The sequence below is a fragment of the Pyricularia grisea genome, chromosome I, assembly GCF_004355905.1.
Source record: "Pyricularia grisea strain NI907 chromosome I, whole genome shotgun sequence".
In the NCBI taxonomy this organism is placed as follows: Eukaryota; Fungi; Ascomycota; class Sordariomycetes; order Magnaporthales; family Pyriculariaceae; genus Pyricularia; species Pyricularia grisea.
In genome coordinates this window covers 3820648-3841409 of record NC_044973.1, presented here as the reverse complement: position 1 = coordinate 3841409, position 20762 = coordinate 3820648, and the positions used below count along the sequence as shown (strand labels likewise).

Genomic DNA, 20762 nt, shown 5'->3' with positions numbered 1-20762 from the left:
CGACGGCAAAAGTTGACCGTAGATATGATGATATTGGCAAAGCGCATTTCGCCGCTTTGCATTCACATAATTAAATCTGGGGCATTTGGAATATGCTGCGGGTATCTTGCATAGGGGCGTAATTTGCGCTAATTTGGCTTAGCGTGTCTGTCAAGACCGCCCTTGGATTGCGACGTGAACCCTGGTTTGCCCCGCGAAATTCTGCCACCCTGTCCCCGCCTAAATTTCTTGACTGAGACTTGACCCCTCCAACTTTTTTTTATGTGTGCAGCGCGCGATACTGTTGATTGTGCGATCGGTTGGTATTAGCGCAGCATCTTTCGGCCTAACACCGACATTCTTATTTTTTTTTATCAAACTTACTGAAGGGACGTCATATAATAAGACCCCCGTCATGACCTCCTCAGTAGCACTCCCCGAGGTACAGGCCGATGCGTCTGCAGAGAACCCACCCAAGGCGGAGGCCCCTCCATCTACCCTCGACACAGTTGCTGCTACATCCACGACAACGCCGCCAACAAAACCTATCCACACCCTTGTACTTGACACAGGGCCACTGATCAAAGGCGATCCGGCTGTCAGCACCTTGATCGCCCGCGCGGAAGAATTATACACCATCCCAGCCGTTCTCGAGGAGATACGAGACGAAGCGACCCGGACACGCATCAACAACACCCTCTTACCATTTTTGAAGTTGAGGAGTCCGAAGCCTGAGAGCATCAAGTTTGTATCAGACTTTGCGCGTCGCACAGGAGATCTCGAGGTGCTCAGCAGGCCGGATATTGCGTTAATAGCCCTGACGTACGAGTTGGAGATCGAGAGGAACAACGGTGACTGGAGGTTAAGGAATACCCCTAACCAACAAAGGGTCAACGGAAGCCCACCAAAGAAAGAAGATGCTCAGGTTAATCAGGAGACCGCGAAGGAGCCGTCAACAGAGTCAACAGAGACAACAGGGCAGACTTCAGATGTAGCGACCGATGTCCCTGCAGCAACAGAGCAAGCCGGCACCACTGAGGATGTACCCCCCGTTGCCAGCACAGAAGAGTCTTCGAGGGAACCTGCCGCACCAGTCGAAGAGCTCAAGAACTTAAACTTGGATGCTTCAACCGCTGAGCCAGATAGCGTTACCGAAGTAGTCGATGAAGAAGACTCGGCCAGCGATGACGGCGACGGCGAATGGATCACTCCGTCAAACATTAAGAAGCACAAGGCAAAGGACAACCCCACGCGCGCGCCAGAGCAACCAATCCAGCGCGTCCTCCAGGCTGCCCTTCTCACCTCTGATTTTGCCATGCAAAACGTATCCCTGCGCATCAACCTCAACGTGGTCTCGCCTACCCTCGCGCGCATCACGCACCTCAAATCTTGGGTTCTGCGCTGCCACGGCTGTTTCGCCGTGACGCGGCAGATGGAGAAGCAGTTCTGTCCCAAGTGCGGCCAGCCGACGCTGACGCGGACAAGCTGCTCCACTGACACCAACGGCAACTTCAAGGTGCACCTGAAGCGCAACTTTCAATGGAACAACAGGGGCAATGTTTTTAGCATCCCCAAGCCGGTCCATGGTACCGCGAGCGGGAAAAAGACTGTGAGTGGTGGTGGTAAGAACGGATGGGGCAAGGACTTGCTGCTTGCCGAAGATCAAAAGGAGTATCAGCGCAAGGTGGATGACGAGCGCCGCGCGAGAGTTAGAGATCTCATGGACGAGGACTATCTGCCTGGCATCCTGACTGGTGAGAGGGCAGGCGGAAACGGTCGGATCAAGGTCGGCGCAGGGCGTAACGTGAATGGGAAGAAACGGAGGTGATTGCTTGTTGTGTGATGCCATTTCCTTGCAAAAAGAATACCAGCTTAAAGATACACCGATACACGGATTGATAGACAAAAGCATCATGACCAAAATATAGACCTGATACGAGTGATGACCACCACATGCAGGACTTTTCTCTCCGTAATCCCAAGGCATACCACAGATGAAGCAGTCTCAGCAAGAGATAGCCCTTGCTTACTTATTTCTGTTGGACTCGTCACAACAAACATGCAGGATTCCAACACCTTTTTGGTCGCCACCCCTTCCATCATTAAGCCAGATGTTGCGCCAAGAACGCCTCTCCCTTGACCAGGTAGAAATTTATCATTTGGATAAGAAATATGAATAACCCGAATTATACCGCTCAGAACAAACAAGAAGAACACAAGAAACAGCTCATGACGACTGGAGCGCCTTGAGGTCCTCTGCAGCAAAAAACACACAATATCTCTGATCAGCAAATAGAATCTTTCAAAAGCAGCCCACAGTGGTCACAACAAAAAGAAGAACTCACTCTTCTCTGTCTGCAGCAGCCCAAACCTCTTCTTGAGGGTTATGCGGTGGCGCGACCACTTGTCGTCGGGCGAGAAGCGCGCCGGGTGCGCAGACTTGGTAACCTTGCCCTCGAGCACCTTCTTGAGGGTGTAGGCACGCTTGCCCGAGGCGTCGACGTTGCACATGAGATGCATTTTTGGCTTTTTTGGGTTTTTTTTTTTTTGTTATTTGATCTTGGTTTCGGGGAGATGAATGGAGGGGTTCGCTTTGTCGTCGTCGGCGTCGTCTGTTTGGTGGCGTTTGTGCTTGCTCTTCTTTTGGGTCGGATGCGCTTCACGGTTTGAGGCTGAGAAATTTTTGGGCGGGTTGCCGGCAGAATCGCTCACCGCTGGGGTGGTAGCTTCGGGATTGTGGTGGAGCGGCTAGTGTTCAATTATCCAATCATAGCAGCGGGAGCATCGGGTGGGGCCGTCGACAAGAATCGAGTCTTCCATTGTTAGCCTCGCAATAGGTATAGTATGAACTTGGAGGCTTGGCCAAAGAAGTTTTCAATTGATTGGAACAAGCCGCCGCTGCCTATATTGGCTCTGAGCACAGCGGCATACGTGCAAATAATGTGGATCAATTTATTCGAAGATGTATTATTCATTAACTATCCTCCGTGTATCCAGGAACAAAAGCTATTCTGTACTCGTCCTTGAGTATTTCTTCGCCAGCTTCGTGAGGATGAACAGCCAGGAACTCAAATCGTTTTTTTATGCTCTTCGCTGTGGCGACGTTTCAGTGTTGTCGAAGTCAAATAAAGAGGCTCTTGGCCCGGTTGACCCAACGGCGGCGGTAGGTGCCATAATTGGCAGGGCTCGATGGGGTTTTGGTGTACGTGCCATAGCGTCCGCTTCTGCCGCCCTGCCACCTGCTACCCTGCCACCTGCCGCCTCTGATTCCGGCTCCAGCATTGGCCCCGGCGTCGGCCCCGGTGGTCGTTCCAGTGGTCGTTCCGGTAGTCGATCCAGTGATTGCTCCGGCAGTCGATCCAGTGATTGCTCCGGCAGTCGATCCAGTCATTGCTCCGGCAGTCGATCCAGTCATTGCTCCGGCAGTCGATCCAGTCATTGCTCCGGCAGTCGCTCCGGCGGCGTTGTAGTCGCCATAGTTAATGTCGGTGTTGGTATCTGTGATAGTAGCAGTACCCAATGTGTCGGTGTCTATGGGGGCTGCAACTGTCCCCGTGATGGCGAGTGCGCCGATGATCAAAACAGGAGAGAACTTCATATTGGATGTGAAGGGTTGAAGGAGAACAAGGCTATGTTGGTATGGCAGAATGGCTATGCTTTCGAGGCCTTTGGTTCGATTGTGTCTGTTTTACCGACATCCGGATGTTCGAGCTCAACGCAAAGACTGGAGGGGTTTTTATGGTCTTTTTAGGATCATCAGACTGAGGCTTTCTGTTTGTGTCGTGTAACCTTGCACTAACAGAAGCTCCTATACGTTAAGAATTCAGAAATCCCCACAAGGCTGGCTCTATGACGACTGACCTGGCCAGCCGAGTCTGGGCAACTATCCCGCGAGGCAGCTGGAGTCTAATACAGTCAGCATAATCTGTGGATGGTAGTCTTCTGGGCCGATGCAACCACAGCAGATGGCTCCCCGGGCGTACCGGTATGCACAGCTTGACAGCTTCCAAGATCGGCAACACGCACGACGACGTGGTTACCGTGCGGCTCAAACCAGAGCTCCGATTGCTGGTAGACTCGGTGGCTGCTCTGCCACCCGGAGCTTTAGTCGACGCCATAATCCGATGAATCTGCTAGTTTCCATGTTTTTCTTATCTCCTGGAATAACTCCTGATTCAGAATTTAGGGGAAATATGGCTATTATACTTTGCGACTTGACGATCAAGGACCCTAATATTGAGCTAGTGGCGCACGCATCTTGGCTGCACTTAGTATATAGCAGCCATGGTCGTCATATTATTATGACGTGAGTATACATGAAGCTTACATTCAACACTTGGTGATACCGAAGATAGGGGGCGACCTCTGTGCTGAAATTGTGCTACCTGCTAATGACGCTGGCCAGTCTTATGCCTTTGTCCTCTCTTTTTGTTGCTGGACAATTCTCTGTCAGCACTTTGGCTGTCCCCTGATGTCTTACGTGGTGGTCTTAGACATCTTCAGATGAAAGACATGAAAGTGTCAACTGGCCTCAGCCGTAGGTGTCTTGGCTAAAGTCTTCTTGCAGCCCTACGCGTAAGCAATTATACGTACCACGAAGCTGAGACTCTGCTTCCCCTAGAAGTTATCAGCAGTATTTTTAAGCAAGGCGGGATATTTCAATCAAATCACAGAGAGATATCTTCTGCCACGTTGGGAACGTAAGGATGTGAAGGAATGCACTTGAGCCTAAGCGGCCAATGCAAGGCTGGAAAGAGTGATAATTCAGGCAGCACACGAGGGCCGCTAGCCGGTAATCTCCGTACAAGCGACGTTGGGGAGTATCACTTGAGAGCGCAGCCCGGGGGTATTTTTTTCAGGCTTGAAAGGCTTTGTGAGGCTACAATCACGGTCGGGTTCAAATACTGGACATACCTACTCTAGGAGTCTTGCTTCCCTTGGGATAGTAGCCGGTAATTACATGCTGCAGCTGTTGTTTCCTAAAATGGAACCTAAGGCTAAATGCCAGTTGTGGTAGGTACCTATGTAGGCAACTACCTAGGTAGTGTGGGTACCTAGTACCTACCCTATGTATCTGTATCTTGTTTGTGCCTAAAGCCCTTTGGTATATCGCAATAGGCAGGGCCAAACAGCCACCTGCTGCCTCATTGCAGTACTAGAGGGGGCGCGGTCTATAGTTTTGCTTTCAAGGACCGTCACAACATGAGATCTACACTCACTCCTACAACAAATTTCGCCAAGTGTCACATCATTGGAGGCGTAACAACTTTTCTAACTCTTGACAGCAGTCTTCAGCTGCAGCAAGCGCACGCTTCTAATCGACACAAAAATGGAGATCCCCAAAAGTCCCAGAAAAGAAGTCTATCATCCTTTGACTGGGCACTCCGATGATCGGCGGTCCAGCGTCGAAAATGAACTCTTTGACTACCAGGATCACACAGACTCGCAATCACAGCGTAGATATCATCATCGTCGGAATTACATTCTTTGGGCACTCTATATGACATCCAATGTCATATCTTTTGTTGTTGGTGGCTATTTCGGCACCAAGATACACGACAACAGCCTCGACCGGGAGTGTTCAATGCACACATCGGCATATTGTGAGTATATCGGGCAAACGCTAAATTTCTCATGAAAGTATCTTGCTAAAAAGAATTACCATAGCGCCGCTAATCCAAGATGTTGGTATTAAATATGCATATACCAAATTCAATGGATCATTCCTCCAAGAAACGATCTACAGGAAGGATGCGTCCCCTGATGTCGATGCAGCCTGGGAGGCATTGGGCGCAGAATGTGAGCCTGAACCATAATGCGCGTCTCCCAGAATGACTGAAGGCTAATCAGTCAATCTCTAGACCGTCCTGGTGTTGTTTCGCTCAAGCAAGGATCTGCGAGTGGCCTTGAAGAGCGACATGTACAGCGCTCGGAGAAGTATGGCGCAGGATACTTTGTGAACGTTGAGGGAATGCACCACTTGCACTGCCTGGTAAGGCTGTCCATACACTGGCTCCTCTTGGTTGTGGAGAAGAAAATTTGACTACAGTTGTGCTCTATGTTCTGCCATGGTACTAACAGTCTGATAGAATCTTGTCAGAAAGTCATTGTACTTCAACTATGCCTACTACAAAGGCCTGGGCATGCACGCCTTCAAGAATGATGATCGCATTTTGAAGCTCCATATCAGTATGTCACTCTCATTTCCAGTTTACCATTATTGATAAGCTGTAGATCTGCTGACGGGTGACTTTCTGCTCTGCAGCTCACTGCCTCGACACTGTCCGTCAGGTGCTCATGTGCAACGTTGACACGGGTCTTCTCGGTAGGCTCATACCAAAGGCTTCTCGTCAAGCTCATACACAATGCGATTTTGAAGATGCTGATACCTAGATACAGGTCAAGTCTGGTATGATGCTCAGAAGCCGGCGGCTTTCCCCGACTTCAATACGCGGCACAAGTGCAAGAACTTTGATGCAGTCAGGCAGTGGGCAGAAACTTTGCAGGTCAGTCTGCTGTTCCGACCCTGGTTACTCGTCCGTTGGTGACTAACACTCACAACAGGCCCCTCCGGCGGATCAAATACCTATGGATTACATGAAGCCAGCGGATCCTCGATATGTTCTGCCAAGCACTCCCTAATGCTCCAGATAAATCAAGAGATGGGGATGCAGTAGTGTAGACAAACTTGGACTCGGCAATTGCACCACAGGAAGACCATGAATTACACGTCATGCAGCTCTCACAGAAGTTGCAACATCATAGTCTTGCCATAGCACATCGTGGCCACTTTTCTTGTCCCCGCCAGTAGATATGGAAAGCCTATCAAATTACTTACATAGTACACCCAAATCATATTAATTCAAGGATTAGATAGATTGGGTTTGATGGATTTATCAGTGCATCTACCATGTAACCTGTGCTGGTAGTTTCATGCAATAATTAGCATGCGCAAGTTCCATTGCTAAGCTATTGTATAAGGAATAAATATTCACAGGAGCTTAGCCACTGAGGCCCTGGAATTAACAGATGTAGCATTACAACAAACATGTAGTATCGGGAGAGGACCGTAAGGATATTCATGCAAAAAAGAAAATCAAGTTATGAGTCAAAGAAGGACAATTTGCAATTTAGCAACGGTCTTTGTGACGGTGATATTGGCCTGGCTGATAAGTATAGATCCAGGGACTAGAACTAGCATTAGAGTAGAACAGAAGGTAAGAACCCAGCTTACTCCTTTAGGCCCCATTACTTTGAACTAACACAAACAAAAGCCGAAATGAGTGGTGAATACTATACGAATCAATGTTACATACATGATAGTTCTACCTGGTAGGTTTAATGTTACAGTTGGTTACTAGGAAGTATTAGAACTAGGTTTCTAGGTGACATGGAGACGGATGTCACCATTACAACCTGACAAGACCCCAGCAACGGTAAAGAGATGCAGGATGTTTGAAAGGAGATGATGGATAGGCTTCACAGAGTTGTAATATTCGAGCTGCTAACATACCAAAACCAGAAGTCAAAGCCGGTCGATCAATACCAGCAAAGACGCGGAGGCCTCTTCTCGACGCCGTCGATATCGATTGAGCCCCCCCTGCCCAGACTCTCGTGTTGGATGCAAAACCGAATGATGCCAACCCCTTCCCAACTCTCGTTCCACCCCTTTGACCAAGGTATTCAACTTGGCATAAAAAAAAGGTGACGTCCGTAAAACCCCCTTCAACGGGCCCCGCTCAAGCGATTCGGGGAGCCGGACCAATGGTTTTTTGTTTGCACAGCCTTCCAGTACAAACCCCCCCCCCCCCCCCCCCCCCCCCNCCCCCCCCCGGCGTGGCGTCAACGGTTTGATGCGGATTGACGGGGAGGCGGCGCGGCGCAGGCTATTGTTCGGCTTTTCCACCCAGATCGATGGGGGTGGAGTTGGTTGGGCGGGTTAGTTTTTTTGTTTTTCCCACCCAAGCCACCTTGGAAAATGAAGTTAAAGGAGAGAAAGAGAGGAGGCAAAAAAAGGGGGGGTTTCCTAAGCTTTTCTGACTCAGCTCTTAGTCTTTTCTACCAACAAAAAAAAAAAAAAAAAAGACCGCAATTCAAACTCCACACGAAAACAAAAGCTGCCCTGGCCGTGGCGGGATTTTTCTTCCCTGGCAAGTCCGGATTGTGGGATTCTCGGAGGGTTCCAAGCTTTTGCTCGTTCGTTCGGTACAAAGACTCCAGACCTAGGAACAAAACCGCCCTTGCCGATACCCATCTTTTTTGGATTATATTGCGTTAGGGTTATGATGTTCATGCACTCGATAGTTTTCGCTTCCGATTGGGAGGGTTCCGTGCGTACCTTGCATGGACCGGTAAGAGGGCGCGGGCGGACCAAGGCAGGGAGGGGGCAAGATCCGCAGTGAGCTTCCGGATTGTGAGAATTGTGCCAACTTTTTCTCCTTGCTGGTATTTCCTTTGTTCAACATGCTATTTGATCCAATCGCGATGGCAAAATAATAGATACACGACCGAACAATTAAATCGCTCACCGACTGGAGAATACAGATTCGCCTGCTCGGTGAATTATCATTGCAGGAAGAAGCAACTGCTCATGAGAGGAGAGGGAAAAAAAGACCTCATTCAAAAAAAATATACCCACGTCTCCGCTTTGCCAATCTAGACAATACTCCGTACCGCGGTTGACGTCGTCTAACCAATTCACTCCAACCACGTCAGAAGAACAAAGGAGAGCAGAAACACCCTGGCGGCGGACGTGGCGGCTTGTGGGCCCATTCTAGAGCTTCTACTCGATCCAATTTTTTCTTGGCTGGTAACGGGGTCAAAGAGTGATTTTTTGTGTCTGGTCCTTTTTTCCCCCTTTGGCTTACGTGGTAACCTTTTCTTTTCTCCTCTTGCCAAGCTTTTTTTGACGCTCATCCGCTTGCCTTGGCCGGATCGTCAGGGCGATTTTTTATTTTTTATTTATTTTGACAGGTCTGGATCCTCTTGGATCAGCAAACTTGTTGATCGACAACATGTGATGTAATGGAATTGGCTTTTCTTTTGACTGGCAATTGTCTCTCGTTGTTTGTCTTGCATCTTTCGTCGCCCTGTTGATGTCAGGGAAACATACCGCTCGGTACTAATTACTTCACTGCTGCAGATGGCCGATCTGTCTATTCGCGTAAGAATTGGTTGACTCTGGCTGGCTGCGGGCTTGGTGGACCTTGTGGCAAAGGGTAGTAAGTACCTAGTCTTACTCACAATCTGACAAGGGCATCATCGCACACTTTTTTTTGACTGTCTGTTGTATGTCCAATATGTCCAACATGCCGTTCAAAATTGTGCCTCTCCATTGTGTAGCACGTGCGCTGTCAAAACAACCTTGATGTAACAGAGTACCAAGGACCAGGGCAAACCCAGAAAATATGAAATTCTCGCGGCTACCTGCTGGGTAGGACAGCAGATGCCAATGCTGTGAGTGGTCACACAAGCTGAACTTTTAAACTACTGAGACATGCATAATCATCACCAGAGTACAAACACAAGCACGAGCAACGTTAAAGATCAAGAGGATTTCCAGAAATAGATTTTGAACTCAAAAACATTAGACTGCTAAACCTGAACTGAAATAGATGATGGCCAAAGATATTTTGTCCAGACCACAAAGCTCAATGGGAAAAGAAATAGTCTAGACGATGGCTCTCGCCAGACGTTTAACGAAAGTATAGAAGACAAAGTAAAAAAAAAGATCGCCTATCAGACATCTCGACACAGTCAAGGCGGGATAGTCATCGGGGTTGTAGAATATTGCCAAAGTTGGCAAACACCATACAGGAAACAAGACTCAGATTTAACCGCTGAAGGCAACCTGGACTTCCAACTGGACCTTGCCAGGGGGAATGTTCAAGCCGATGCCGTCAGCATCCTCCAGGCCGCCAGTGTAAGCGTTGTCGGCCTTGCCACCGGGGTAGATGGTCGAGCATTTGCCGTTGAAGCAAACCTTGGCGCCGTCAACCTGCATCTTGTTGTTATCGGCGACAATTGACGAGATGTCAGCGCCCGACCAGCCATTGTTGACCGAGGAACCGAAGTCGCTCTCGATCCAGGTGCCGGCAAACTGGCCGTTCGAGGTCTTGCGCAGGCTGTTACCTGCGTTGCAAACACAGCCTCCCTGCGAGTTGCTGTCGAATGCGACGTACTGGGTGGCACGTCCTTGCATGGTCCAAGTAATGCCCTCGTGGAAGAAGCCGTCGATCTTTCCATCGGGGCCAATCTTGTTGAAGCACGTGCAGATCTGCTTGTCGTTTGAGTCGTTGGTAATCTTCATGGTGTAGTTGTACTGGTCGGCCGTCTGGGCGTCGGCAACGAGCATCATGTTGCATCCCCAATTTGAAGAGGTGCCCGTGTTACCAACGTAGGCAATGTTTGCGACGGTGGCACGCTTGGACTTGGAAGACTGCCCGTTGCAGAACGAGGTGTAAGAGGTAATACCAGAGCCGGATCCAGAGCTAGAGCCAGAGCTGCTTGACGAGCTGCTGGCCGGAGTCGCGGTGGGGGCCGAAGACGACGTAGCGGCAGCCGTTGGGGGGCTGGAGGTTGTTGTCGGGGAGGCAGACGGCTCCGCAGCGGCGCTCTGAGCGCCTGCTGGCTGGTCGTGCTTGATGAAAGGTGAGCCGTCATAGGTGTTGGTCCAGGTGACAACCTTGCCCATCATGGTGGCAGTAACAATATCTCCAACAGCGGGATCAGGCTTGGGCTCAGGGTTACGCCTATCGTGAGCGCGACGGTGGAGGTGGGCATGGCCCGAAGGGTGAGCGGACGCGCCAACGGCGGCCAAAACAAGGAGTGGTGCGAAATGCATTGTGAAAGTCTATTTCAAGTCTCTCTATTCAGAGTCGTTCGTTACGATGTCGTCAAGTCGTAATCTCAAGGGTGAGTTTGGATTGGATTTCCTGTGTCGCGAAACGCCAATACCCAGGATTGATTCAGAGCCAGGTCTGAATACTCAGGAGTGGATTTGGGAGGGAAGAGACGAGGTTTGATGGTTATTTTTTTTTTTGTTTCTTCTTCGGCGTGGAATGTAAAAGAATGTGGTGACCCGATCGTCAAAAGGAGTGACTGGTGCTTCGTGAGAAACAACTAAAAATGAACGGATATCGACAAGTAGGACGCTGTCCAAGCGAGGTGGTGGTAGAAAAGGGAAGAGAAAGAAAGTTCCGAGCGTCAATGTCGAGAGATTAAACAGATTAAAGAACAAAGGAATGGGAGCAAGGGTAGGCGCTGTTGCTGCTGTCGAGGTGGGCCCTTGTCCAATCAAAGTTAGTCTACCGAGGGCAGAAAGCAACCCTCTCAGACGGATGCGAGGGGAGTGGGCGAGAAGTAACTTTTGAACAGGGGTATTTCTGGGCGAATTTCCCAGATTTGCCAAGTATCACCTTATTCGAAGGGGAAGCCACTCGCGGCGGCACTTCCCTGCACCATCCACACTGCTGGTGAAGTTGGCCCCATTGTGGAGGACAACAAGAGTACATAGTAGGGGGACGCGGCGCTTGGGGCTACTGCTCCGTAACCACACTTGCCACGCCCCCAATCACTGGTTCAGGGTCAGGTTCTGGTTCAGGTTCGGCGGCAGGTTACCACAGGTCCACTCGTTGCCCAAGCCAGGCTAATTGGCCAAATAAAAGGCGCCCTGGGAGGGACCTTGGCAGGGACATCTGGTCCTAGCGTCATTTCTCTCTCCCTTATCTCCAGTTGACATTCCAGGATTCCTTACAGAGCACCATTCTTGGCGCCTCGGGTGACATGGGGAAAGATTCCAGCCCATCTCTGGGTATTGATTAATCAAAGCAGTTGAGGGTATCCCAGGGTAACTCGTTGTACTAATATCGACACTGAATGGGTTTGATTGATGCATTCATCTCGACTTTCGTAACATGACTCAATTAAACAATTCCCATCCAAGGAAATCAAAGAACGCCAGGACTGTGATGAAGGCTGAGCGGTTACTAGCCAGCATCAAATGTAATTAAATGGTAAGGTAAGGTACCTAGGTAGGTAGTGGTTGGTACATTAGGGTTCCAATTGAGCGGGAACTGCAGGAGGTCTTGTTGTTGGGGGTCTAGGCCCGAGTCTGTGCCTCTGTACCTGAAGATCCTTCCTTTCTTGTTTGTTGCTATGCGGTACTTACTTTTTGTACATTATTTTGCTCCACATCAACTCCGTTGTACTACGTACCTACCTCTGGACCTCGTTCGCTTCGCCACTCAGAGTGTGCAGCGTTGATGGGGTTGGAATGGATGGATGGATGGATTTCTTTTGGAAATCAGGAAATAACTCGGTTGGTAATTGTTTGGAAACATCACACTACCACTGCAGACGCAATTGGATAGGTACCTATGTTTAGGCCGATACGAGTCAATTTCTTGTCACTTTATGCAGGTACAACTCATTGCAGGCAACGGCCGGGCACGTGGATCTCCCGACTGAAGAGTGTTTTGAAACGGAACGACCAAAGTTCATGGATGTGTTGTCAAAGACACTCGGAGAACCGTATTTACATTTATTTGATCATAGTGATTGGAAAAAAGTGCTTACGGAAATATTTCTTACGTCCTCGATGCATGTAATACTTTAATTTAGAATCAAAGTCAGACGGCAATTAAAATCTGCTTACTGCTTACTTATCCCCATGATTTGTTGCTGAATGGGGGTTGTGAGGTTGGTTGGTACGGTACATATTTGCCTTTTATACAACAAATAAATCGATTGAAACGCTTGAATTAGATGGAATGACCCTGCACCAATCCAATGGCTGAGTATTAAGATTCATAGCAGGAAGGCGTTTCTAAAACCAAATTTTGAAGAATGCAGATTGTTGTTGCACTGTGCGACGACCTCCACGACCAAATTGGCGCCTCTAGTTCTAATCTGTGTTTGTGGTTTTTAGTGATTTTATTGATGACAGCAGAAAAATCAGAAAATTCGAACAATTTCAATCTTAATCTTTGCCGCGCGCCTCGGCTCATCTCCAACACCAACCAGGCAGGCCGCCGCACATGCCGAAAAATTACACCGCCATGAGAAACCGTTCGTCCGACGAGCTAATGGACCCACGGGGCGAAAGGCAACGACATTCATGATGACAGCAAATGCGGGGGTTATTTATGAAGTCTCTGGGAAGATATAGGTTGTTCATGATCATCATTGAATGTCCACAAAGAGTTTGTGCACTCGATCAACTCTAGATACCTGCATTTAGCTGGTATTACGTGGATAATTTCGGTACGTGGGAGACGCTCAAACACAAGGACAACCCCGCTGTGCCCTAGCGTAACGTACTTTGTACTACTGTAGGGTGCTCGCTCGACAGATCATCAACCCAAAACAAAGCAAACAGGGCTTTTCCCACATGGAAATTAATTTGACAAGCACATCCTCCTCTTTCATCGCAGGATCGTCAAAAATCGAAATCTATTTCGGAAACTATAATTAGTGTATTTGGGGGTTTTTTTTTCTCCAGATCGATTTTCAACAGAAGCAGCAGAGTTATAGTTGGTCTGCCAGCATGTTCCACAGAAGCCTTAGCTGCCGCCTGTTGCTGCGGTCTCAAATTCGGTTGCCCTACGCAAGGAGCCGTGTGGCTGTCGTCCCGCCCGCCCCCGCATCCCGGTTTATTGCGCAACCTAGCGCCACTGGTAATTACGGCTGGAGCAGGTCTTATTCGCAGCCTGCTGCACAGCCGCGCTCGGCAGCTACTGCTACCCCTGAGCACCACAACGATATCGCATCTGGGCCTCTGGCTGCAGCGTGGGACAGCGGCTCGCGCACGCTGGCCGTTCGCTTCAACGACGGGTTGGAAACGCCCTTGTCCAAGTTGTGGCTGCGCGACTCGTGCCGCTGCAGCGCCTGCGTTGATTCGTCGTCTGGCCAGAAGAACTTTGAGACGTGCGACGTGCCTTCGTCGCTGAGGGTCCGCAAGGTCGGCGTCGCGGCGGATGGGGAGAGCGTCCAGGTGGTCTGGGCAGACGACTTCTTGACGGGAGGGCAGCAGAGCCACACGTCGGTATACCCGGCTTCTTTCATCCAGTCGGCCCTCGACAGGCCAAAGCCAAAGGATGACGTGGTGCAGCATACCACGTGGGACAAGGCGTCTTTTGAGAAACAGGTGCGCTTCATCCCCTACTCCGAATGGATCAAGGGAGACGGCGAGGTCTTTTGGCGTGGGTTCCTCGACCTGGCAAGGCTAGGTCTTGTGTTTATCAAGGACGTCCCCGAGTCCGAAACCGCGGTTGAGGAGATGGCTTGCGCTGTCGGTCATGCCCAAACTACATTTTACGGAAAGACGTGGGATGTGGTATCCAAGCCGCAAGCTGAAAACGTTGCCTACACGAATGTATTTTTGTGCCTGCACCAGGATCTGTTGTATATGCAAGACCCTCCACGACTGCAGTTGCTTCATTGTTTAGCCAACAGCTGCGAGGGTGGAGAGTCACTTTTCAGTGATGGAATTAGAGCGGCCGAGCAGGTCCGCAATCAAAACCCCAAACAATTTGAGCTGCTGAAGAACAAGCCTGTGTATTACCACTACGATAAGCACGGTCACTGGTATGAATATAACCGACCAGTCGTGACGCTCAGCAAGGACGGCAGCGGAGCCATCGACTCGATCGGCTGGTCGCCTCCATTCCAGAACAACTTCCCAGCGCCTCAGGGCCTGTCAGCCTCCATCAACAGCCAGGACGCACTCGAGGAGTGGCGCGCGGCAGCCCGGAGCTTCCGGGACTCGTCGACAGCGCCAGAGAATATGTTTGAATACAAGATGAAGCCGGGCGAGTGCGCCATCTTTGACAACATGAGGATCCTGCACGGGAGGCGGCAGTTTCACCTGACGTCGGGCAAGCGGTGGCTCAAGGGAACGTATGTAGGTGAGCAGGTCCTGCGGAGCAAACTGGCGCAAACGCCGGCGCACCTGCGGCCTGTGTGATTTCACATTGCTTGTTGTTGTTTTTTATCTTTTTTTCTGTAGTGGGTTAAACGCGGCAAGGGTCCGTTTGAATCGCGGGTAATTTATTTGCAACGACCTTTCTCTAGCGCTGGCTTTGATGTAATGGGTGGCTGTTTGTGTTTTTGCACTTGGGTTTCTAACCCCAAGATTTATTCAGCGTTCATTTTTTGCAGACCATGAACCGCAAGCGTAGCAAGCCATATATGCTGGTAGGTAGTTGGATGCAGTTGTTTTTCTGTTTCACTTTTAGCATTGCTTTTTGCATATACTCGCCCTTTTTTTTGCATGAACAGCATGCCCCCCCTATTCTTGGGCCCAAGATGTACAGGATGGATAAATGGGATTAGCAGGTTGTTGACTTTGACACTTGTTTTCATACCGCAATCCAGAACAAGAGGCTCGAGTCCCTCTAGACAAGGAAACACATCGCCAGCCGCGACTGTCACTGTCTCTCTCCCTCTGCCGAATCTAACAACTACGTAGCTCCGATCTGTCTAGGCGTTTGCAGATTTAATTGACAGCGAAATCGCGATGCTATAGATTCTCCGAATCCTCCGCTCAAAACCCCCTGGTCGGGTAAAGAAAGTTAGTAACGCCGCTAGTCCAGCTGTGGCGTGGCGGGAATGGTCCCTGGCTTGCCTGGGTGTAGGCAAAACATCTCCCCCTGACGCCACAGTCCAATATTTTGTCGTCGTGATTACTTTGTATTATGAAGTAATTTACGGTTGACAGAACTTTTTTCAGCCGCCTTTCCTTCCATGGCAACTATATGTCGCGGGTTGTTTTTTCAAGCATGCAAAAATTACGCTGCTATATCATTGACGATGGGTTGTGATTAGGTGGGCAATGTAGATGTGCGCTGTATGGCTGGCCGGTTCTCGCGAGTGTCTATTAAATCTGCCGTTGAAGTCTGTAACGGAAGGTTTTTTTTTTTTTTTTGTTATTCAACAAGACTTTGATCTTCTGCTTGACAAGGCTTTTTTGGGCCAGAACAACAAAAAGGGAAAACTAGAATGATGACTTATCGGCCAAGACCTGATTGCCCGGCTCTGGGTTACTTCGCGCAACCATTCGGAACCAATGGGTGGTGCGTTGGAAGTAGGACGCTGATTAAGGTCTCTTGCTCATCTCATCAGTTCATCAAAATGTTCATGTTTGCTCATTTCCTATCAGCGCCCTCCGAATGCGGAGAAGATGAGAGGGGCTTTGCTGACATATTTCGGATTTTACCCCATCTTGGTAATTTTGTATCTTTGCTGGCTTCAACTGTTGAGATAATCGCAGGATTTTATCCCTGCTTTTGTATGATTCAGGATTGCCTCTGCTTGTGTTGGAATATTAATGTGGTCAAGTTGGGCTTCAGCAAACCTTTAGTTAACAGCAAAACAGGTAGGTACCTACCTACTTAGCCGAGGAAAAGAAGAAATTCGTTTGGCCTCTTAGTGGTCTTATCGAATTCCAACACTGCCCGCTATGGCGACCAAAAAAGTTGCCCCTTATGGCAAGTGGGAGAGTGCCATCAGTATTGAAGATGCCACGGCGGGAGCCAAGATATTGTCGTCACCAAGGGCTTGTGTAAGTCAATCAACCCACCATTGGATGTTCTTGTCTGCAACCCAGGCCTAGACTGACAGTCACAGCCTCTTTCGGGAAGAACGTTCTTCCTAGAAAGCCTACCCGATGGTCCCAACACCATCATGGAGGCAACCCGAGCCAGTGACGGTTCTGTGCAGGTCAAATCCGTCCTACCAGAGCCGCACACATGCAGCACCGACGTCTACGAGTACGGCGGCCTGCCATACGCTCTCATGTCCAACAAGGGCAGCCCCCTGAGCATCATATTCTCCGACGCAAAGCACAACGCCCTCAAACTGCTGACCATCGACTCGGGCAAGGTCGAAACCATTCTGCACTCGTCCGTCCTGCGCTTCGCCGACTTTGACCCGCACCCACAGCAGCCCTCGCCGTGGATCCTCTGCGTCGAGGAGGACCACACTAACCCGGCCCCGGACTATGTGCGCAACTACGTCTCGGCCATCAACCTGGATTCCAAGACGGTCACCCGCATCGCGGACACTGCGGATTTCTACTCGTACCCACGCTTCAGCCCCGATGGAGCCTGGGTCGCCTGGCGCGAGTGGAACCACCCGGGCTTGCCGTTCAAGGACGTCAAGCTGTGCTGGGCGCGCTGGATGGGGGATCAGGGGAGGCTGCTTGGTGACGTTGAGGTCGTTGCGGGTGAGGATGGGCAGCTCGTGGGGGAGATGCACTGGGCGCCTGATGGGACGCTGTTTTTCACACACGAGCAGACGGGCATGGAGTTTCGACAGCTTTTCACCGTCAAGCCTGAAGAGGGAAAAGGAAGTGCGAGGCATTTCAAGCTGCAGGGTCTGGAAGGGGTTGAGTTTGGGGACGTCAGCTGGTTTCCCGGCTTGTAAGTCTGGACCATTTCCCCATTTTCTACTAACCAGAACGACTTGTGCTCGACTTGTTGAACCTTGACGAGACAAGACAAAGCTAATGGAAACACCCCGATAGCCAAACATTCACGTTCCTCTCTGCCACAAAAATGCTGGCGGTCTACACCAAGTTTGCAACCAGCCATCTGATCCACGTCGACATCACTTCTCAGGAATGGACTCCCCTTGACGTTTCACTTCACGACATGCGACTCGATCCCCTCTGCACCATAACAGAATCTTCCTTCCTGGTCCTGGGAAGCGGCCACACCACCCCTCCGGCCGTCTACAGCGTGACCCTGACACCCGAGGCCAAGATCAAGGACAAGACCCTCCTGCACCGATCAACCACCACCACCTTCCCCGAGTCGATATTCTCTACGCCGCAGCACATCCAACTCGAGTCCAAAACCTCCAAGCCAACCCGGCCCATCCACGGCTTCCTCTGGCCGCCGACCAACCCAAACTTCACCGGGCCGGAGGGAACCCCGCCGCCCCTCATCGTCGGCACCCACGGCGGACCGACGGGCCACTGCACGCCGGGGCTGGACATGCACAAGCAGTTCTGGACGTCGCGGGGCTACGCCGTCTTCTACATCAACTACACGGGGTCGACAGCGCACGGCCGCCCGTACCGCGAGCGCCTGTTTGGGAACTGGGGCATCCTGGACCGCGACGACGTGCCCGAGGCCGTGGACCACCTGGCGTCGCGCGGGCTGGTGGACCGGGACCGCGTGGGAATCGAGGGGGGCAGCGCAGGCGGCTACCACGTGCTGCAGTCGCTGGTCTGGCATCCTGACGTCTTTGCCGGCGGCATCTGCTACTGCGGCGTCTCGGACGTCTCGGCGCTGGACGAGGAGACTCACAAGCTTGAGTCGAGGTACATGGAGCTGCTCGTGCTGCAGCCGGGCATGACGGAGGAAGACAAGAAGGCGAGGTTCAGGGAGCGCAGTCCGCTTTTTCATGCCGAGCGCATCACGGCGCCACTGCTGCTGGTTCACGGTGACAAGGATACCATCGTGCCCATCAGTCAGTCGGTCGAAATTAGAGACCGGGTCAGGGATAAAGGGGGTGATGTCAAGCTTGTGGTTCTACCGGGGGATGGGCACGACTTTAAAAAGGTGAATAATTTGAAGCTTTGGATTGAGGAGGAGGTAAAGTGGTGGGAGAAGACGCTGGTGAGGTGAGGAAAGGTTGAAAAGACTAGGTAGGGATAGGTGGTAGTGATGTTGAGATGCTGTAAGGGGTAACCAAGAGAAACGTTGAACATGTTGAGCTTTTTGTTCTCTTTTTTGCCCATTCAGCAATTCTTTTTTTTTTTTTTTTTGCAACGATAGATATCTATGTAAATCTCGGAGGAGCCGATGCACGAGACACCCGTCTAACCTACGAAACGCTTGGTTGAAGAAGTTCATGAAGATCCCAATGGCCACGCCAAGGGACGATTGCGTAGAGCATTCATTATCTTTAGTATTCGGTCCTTCTTTTTGCAACAAGAAAATGCCCTTAGGAGCAAAAGCGCTTTGATTTATCAGATACCCTGGATCCATAGTCTCTGTGTCATTGATCCTGCATTTGTTGACGTTTTAGACTTGTTTAACTGTTTGACAGACAGACATGTGTCCGGGTTGTCAATTTGTCTTTGGTTGTTGCTCTCTAGAATAGTTCTAGTATGGAGATCTACGGTAAATAATAATCCCATGTCAAAAAACACAAACACAAACCTCCCTATGCGCAGGACTCCTTTCTCTAAACGCCGCTTCGTCATTATTCCATCCGTCTAAAATAACATAAAACTCAATCAAGTACAGTTTCTGCATGCTGCATTTTGTGTGTAGTAGTGGAAGTTGCCGGAGCTTCCATTTTGTTGCTGATCATCATCAGAATCCCCTGACGCCGTTCCCCGGTGGAAACCTTCCAATCGTCCTCAGTCTGTCTGAAGGTTAAGCTAGTCCAGCCATCGTCATGTCTTGAAATTGACACCAAGAACCACGCCGTCTTATCCACTGCTAGCCATCTGCAGTGGCTTCCCGGGCGCTAGTTTAGTTTTACTTTCCTAGTTCACTTCCACGTTGTTTTGGTTTCTTTTTGGGTACTCCCCCAATCATTTTCATCCTGTATACCCGTCTCCCAGATAGAATTGTTATCAAGATAACATGCTGTACATAGGGGGGAAACAAAGTTGAAGCTTAGTATCTACCCTGAAGACTGAGAAGGGGAGACTGAGATCTGCACGCTAAACAAGCTCCCCCGGTGAGCTCCGTCCGAGCCGCTAGAGCGTCCGAGCCAGGGAGAACCACCGCCAGTGGGGAATTGTGATCCGTCTGCCGGCCTTCACGGAAAAGGGACCTTGGGCCTTCGAGATCTGCATCACCGTTTGTTGTTGGACGTTCCATCATCGACATGGGCTGGAGTCCTCCGTGTTGTGTTGCGTATTCCATGACAGACTCACCGGACCTGTAACTATCTTTTTCTTATCATCATCACGGCTATAAAGCTCAAACAACTTCCCACCCAGAAGACCATTTTTGTTTTCTGATCATCATCAGCATCTACAACCACATTCTCTGACTACCACTCTCACTCCAACAACAAAACAATTCACTCATTCGCTCTTACAGCAAACAACCAAAGCACTTCTCTTTACCTTCAACTTCCTTTTTTTTCAAACCAAAAAAACCTCAAACCCCAACTCAAACCAAAAATGTTCCGCACCATCGTCCTCCTGACCCTCACCGGCTTCGCCGCCGCCGCCATCTCGGTCGACGGTTCCTGCGGCGGAGCCAACAACGCCACCTGCCTCGGCAGCGAGTTTGGCAACTGCTGCTCCATGTACGGATACTGCGGCTCGACCGTCCCCTACTGCGGCCAGGGCTGCAACACCAAGTTCGGCACCTGCGGCGGCAACGTCACCGGCACCGCCCTCCCCAGCGCCGAGGCCCCCGCCAAGGCCAACAGCCAGGCCAGGCGCAGCAACAGGCCCGTCGTGGTCCGCCGCTCCCTGTAAATGGGACGAGGAGTTTAAAACCAACAAAAACGGCAAACCCGGTCCTTTCTTTTGTTAGGCCAGACACCGTGATATACAAGGCCGGGGCTTCTCCATCATCGAAAGGGCGTGGCATCTTCGGAAATCGGTGTCCTCGCTCGGTTCTGAGTCTGTCATGATCCTCGATGGGGTTTGATCCGACCTGCTTTGACAATTCAAAGTTCTGCAACATTGCTGTTTATTGCATGGGTGGGAGAAAAAAAAAACAGCCATACTCGCTGCTTAAGCTCGAGTTTGGCTCTCATTGTCTTGGTCCGGTGGTTTCTTGGTCTCCTTTTTTTTCCTTTTCTTC

At 50.4% G+C, this 20762-nt stretch overlaps 10 protein-coding genes across 10 annotated transcripts; 6 read left to right on the top strand and 4 right to left on the bottom strand.

Annotated features, from left to right (window-relative positions):
* Positions 1-282: 282 nt before the first annotated feature.
* Positions 283-2638, bottom strand: PgNI_06212 (uncharacterized protein). The gene is made up of 2 exons (XM_031126238.1): positions 2325-2638; positions 283-2235 (listed from the first exon to the last, which is right to left on the bottom strand). Exons 1-2 carry the CDS (start codon positions 2497-2499, stop codon positions 2207-2209), a joined length of 204 nt encoding a protein of 67 aa, XP_030982459.1. The 5' UTR covers positions 2500-2638; the 3' UTR covers positions 283-2206.
* On the top strand, positions 395-1807 carry PgNI_06213 (uncharacterized protein; the record flags this gene model as incomplete). Its single annotated transcript, XM_031126239.1, has 1 exon — positions 395-1807. The coding sequence occupies one exon, from the start codon at positions 395-397 to the stop codon at positions 1805-1807; it is 1413 nt and encodes a 470-aa protein (XP_030982460.1).
* Positions 2639-3100: 462 nt separating the features above from the next.
* On the bottom strand, positions 3101-3577 carry PgNI_06211 (uncharacterized protein; the record flags this gene model as incomplete). The annotated part of the gene is made up of 1 exon (XM_031126237.1): positions 3101-3577. The coding sequence occupies one exon, from the start codon at positions 3575-3577 to the stop codon at positions 3101-3103; it is 477 nt and encodes a 158-aa protein (XP_030982458.1).
* A 1731-nt stretch (positions 3578-5308) lies between these two features.
* PgNI_06210 (uncharacterized protein) lies at positions 5309-6621 on the top strand (the record flags this gene model as incomplete). Its single annotated transcript, XM_031126236.1, has 7 exons — positions 5309-5582; positions 5647-5778; positions 5841-5971; positions 6069-6168; positions 6245-6304; positions 6379-6485; positions 6544-6621. The coding sequence occupies 7 exons, from the start codon at positions 5309-5311 to the stop codon at positions 6619-6621; spliced, it is 882 nt and encodes a 293-aa protein (XP_030982457.1).
* A 1423-nt stretch (positions 6622-8044) lies between these two features.
* PgNI_06209 (uncharacterized protein) lies at positions 8045-8580 on the bottom strand (the record flags this gene model as incomplete). The annotated part of the gene is made up of 2 exons (XM_031126235.1): positions 8318-8580; positions 8045-8233 (listed from the first exon to the last, which is right to left on the bottom strand). A coding segment is annotated over exon 2 (189 nt), but the record flags the coding sequence as incomplete, so codon positions are not given.
* A 1231-nt stretch (positions 8581-9811) lies between these two features.
* Positions 9812-10822, bottom strand: PgNI_06208 (uncharacterized protein; the record flags this gene model as incomplete). The annotated part of the gene is made up of 1 exon (XM_031126234.1): positions 9812-10822. One exon carries the CDS (start codon positions 10820-10822, stop codon positions 9812-9814), a length of 1011 nt encoding a protein of 336 aa, XP_030982649.1.
* A 400-nt stretch (positions 10823-11222) lies between these two features.
* On the top strand, positions 11223-11351 carry PgNI_06207 (uncharacterized protein; the record flags this gene model as incomplete). The annotated part of the gene is made up of 1 exon (XM_031126233.1): positions 11223-11351. One exon carries the CDS (start codon positions 11223-11225, stop codon positions 11349-11351), a length of 129 nt encoding a protein of 42 aa, XP_030982654.1.
* A 2174-nt stretch (positions 11352-13525) lies between these two features.
* On the top strand, positions 13526-14944 carry PgNI_06206 (uncharacterized protein; the record flags this gene model as incomplete). Its single annotated transcript, XM_031126232.1, has 1 exon — positions 13526-14944. The coding sequence occupies one exon, from the start codon at positions 13526-13528 to the stop codon at positions 14942-14944; it is 1419 nt and encodes a 472-aa protein (XP_030982655.1).
* Positions 14945-16228: 1284 nt separating this feature from the next.
* On the top strand, positions 16229-18802 carry PgNI_06205 (uncharacterized protein). Its single transcript, XM_031126231.1, has 3 exons — positions 16229-16540; positions 16606-17399; positions 17504-18802. Exons 1-3 carry the CDS (start codon positions 16439-16441, stop codon positions 18609-18611), a joined length of 2004 nt encoding a protein of 667 aa, XP_030982656.1. The 5' UTR covers positions 16229-16438; the 3' UTR covers positions 18612-18802.
* A 1025-nt stretch (positions 18803-19827) lies between these two features.
* On the top strand, positions 19828-20431 carry PgNI_06204 (uncharacterized protein; the record flags this gene model as incomplete). Its single annotated transcript, XM_031126230.1, has 2 exons — positions 19828-19849; positions 20046-20431. The coding sequence occupies 2 exons, from the start codon at positions 19828-19830 to the stop codon at positions 20429-20431; spliced, it is 408 nt and encodes a 135-aa protein (XP_030982657.1).
* Between the last annotated feature and the right edge of the window lie 331 nt (positions 20432-20762).

What these genes read in the sequence shown, in the direction of transcription:
- PgNI_06212 (XM_031126238.1), bottom strand. Translation starts at nt 2,499, where the DNA reads ATGCATCTCATGTGCAACGTCGACGCCTCGGGCAAGCGTGCCTACACC. An exon ending in GCTGCTGCAGACAGAGAAGA is followed by an intron (nt 2,236 to 2,324) that starts GTGAGTTCTTCT and finishes TTTTTGCTGCAG; the next exon opens with AGGACCTCAAGGCGCTCCAG.
- PgNI_06205 (XM_031126231.1), top strand. Translation starts at nt 16,439, where the DNA reads ATGGCGACCAAAAAAGTTGCCCCTTATGGCAAGTGGGAGAGTGCCATC. An exon ending in TGTCGTCACCAAGGGCTTGT is followed by an intron (nt 16,541 to 16,605) that starts GTAAGTCAATCA and finishes TGACAGTCACAG; the next exon opens with CCTCTTTCGGGAAGAACGTT. An exon ending in GTCAGCTGGTTTCCCGGCTT is followed by an intron (nt 17,400 to 17,503) that starts GTAAGTCTGGAC and finishes ACACCCCGATAG; the next exon opens with CCAAACATTCACGTTCCTCT.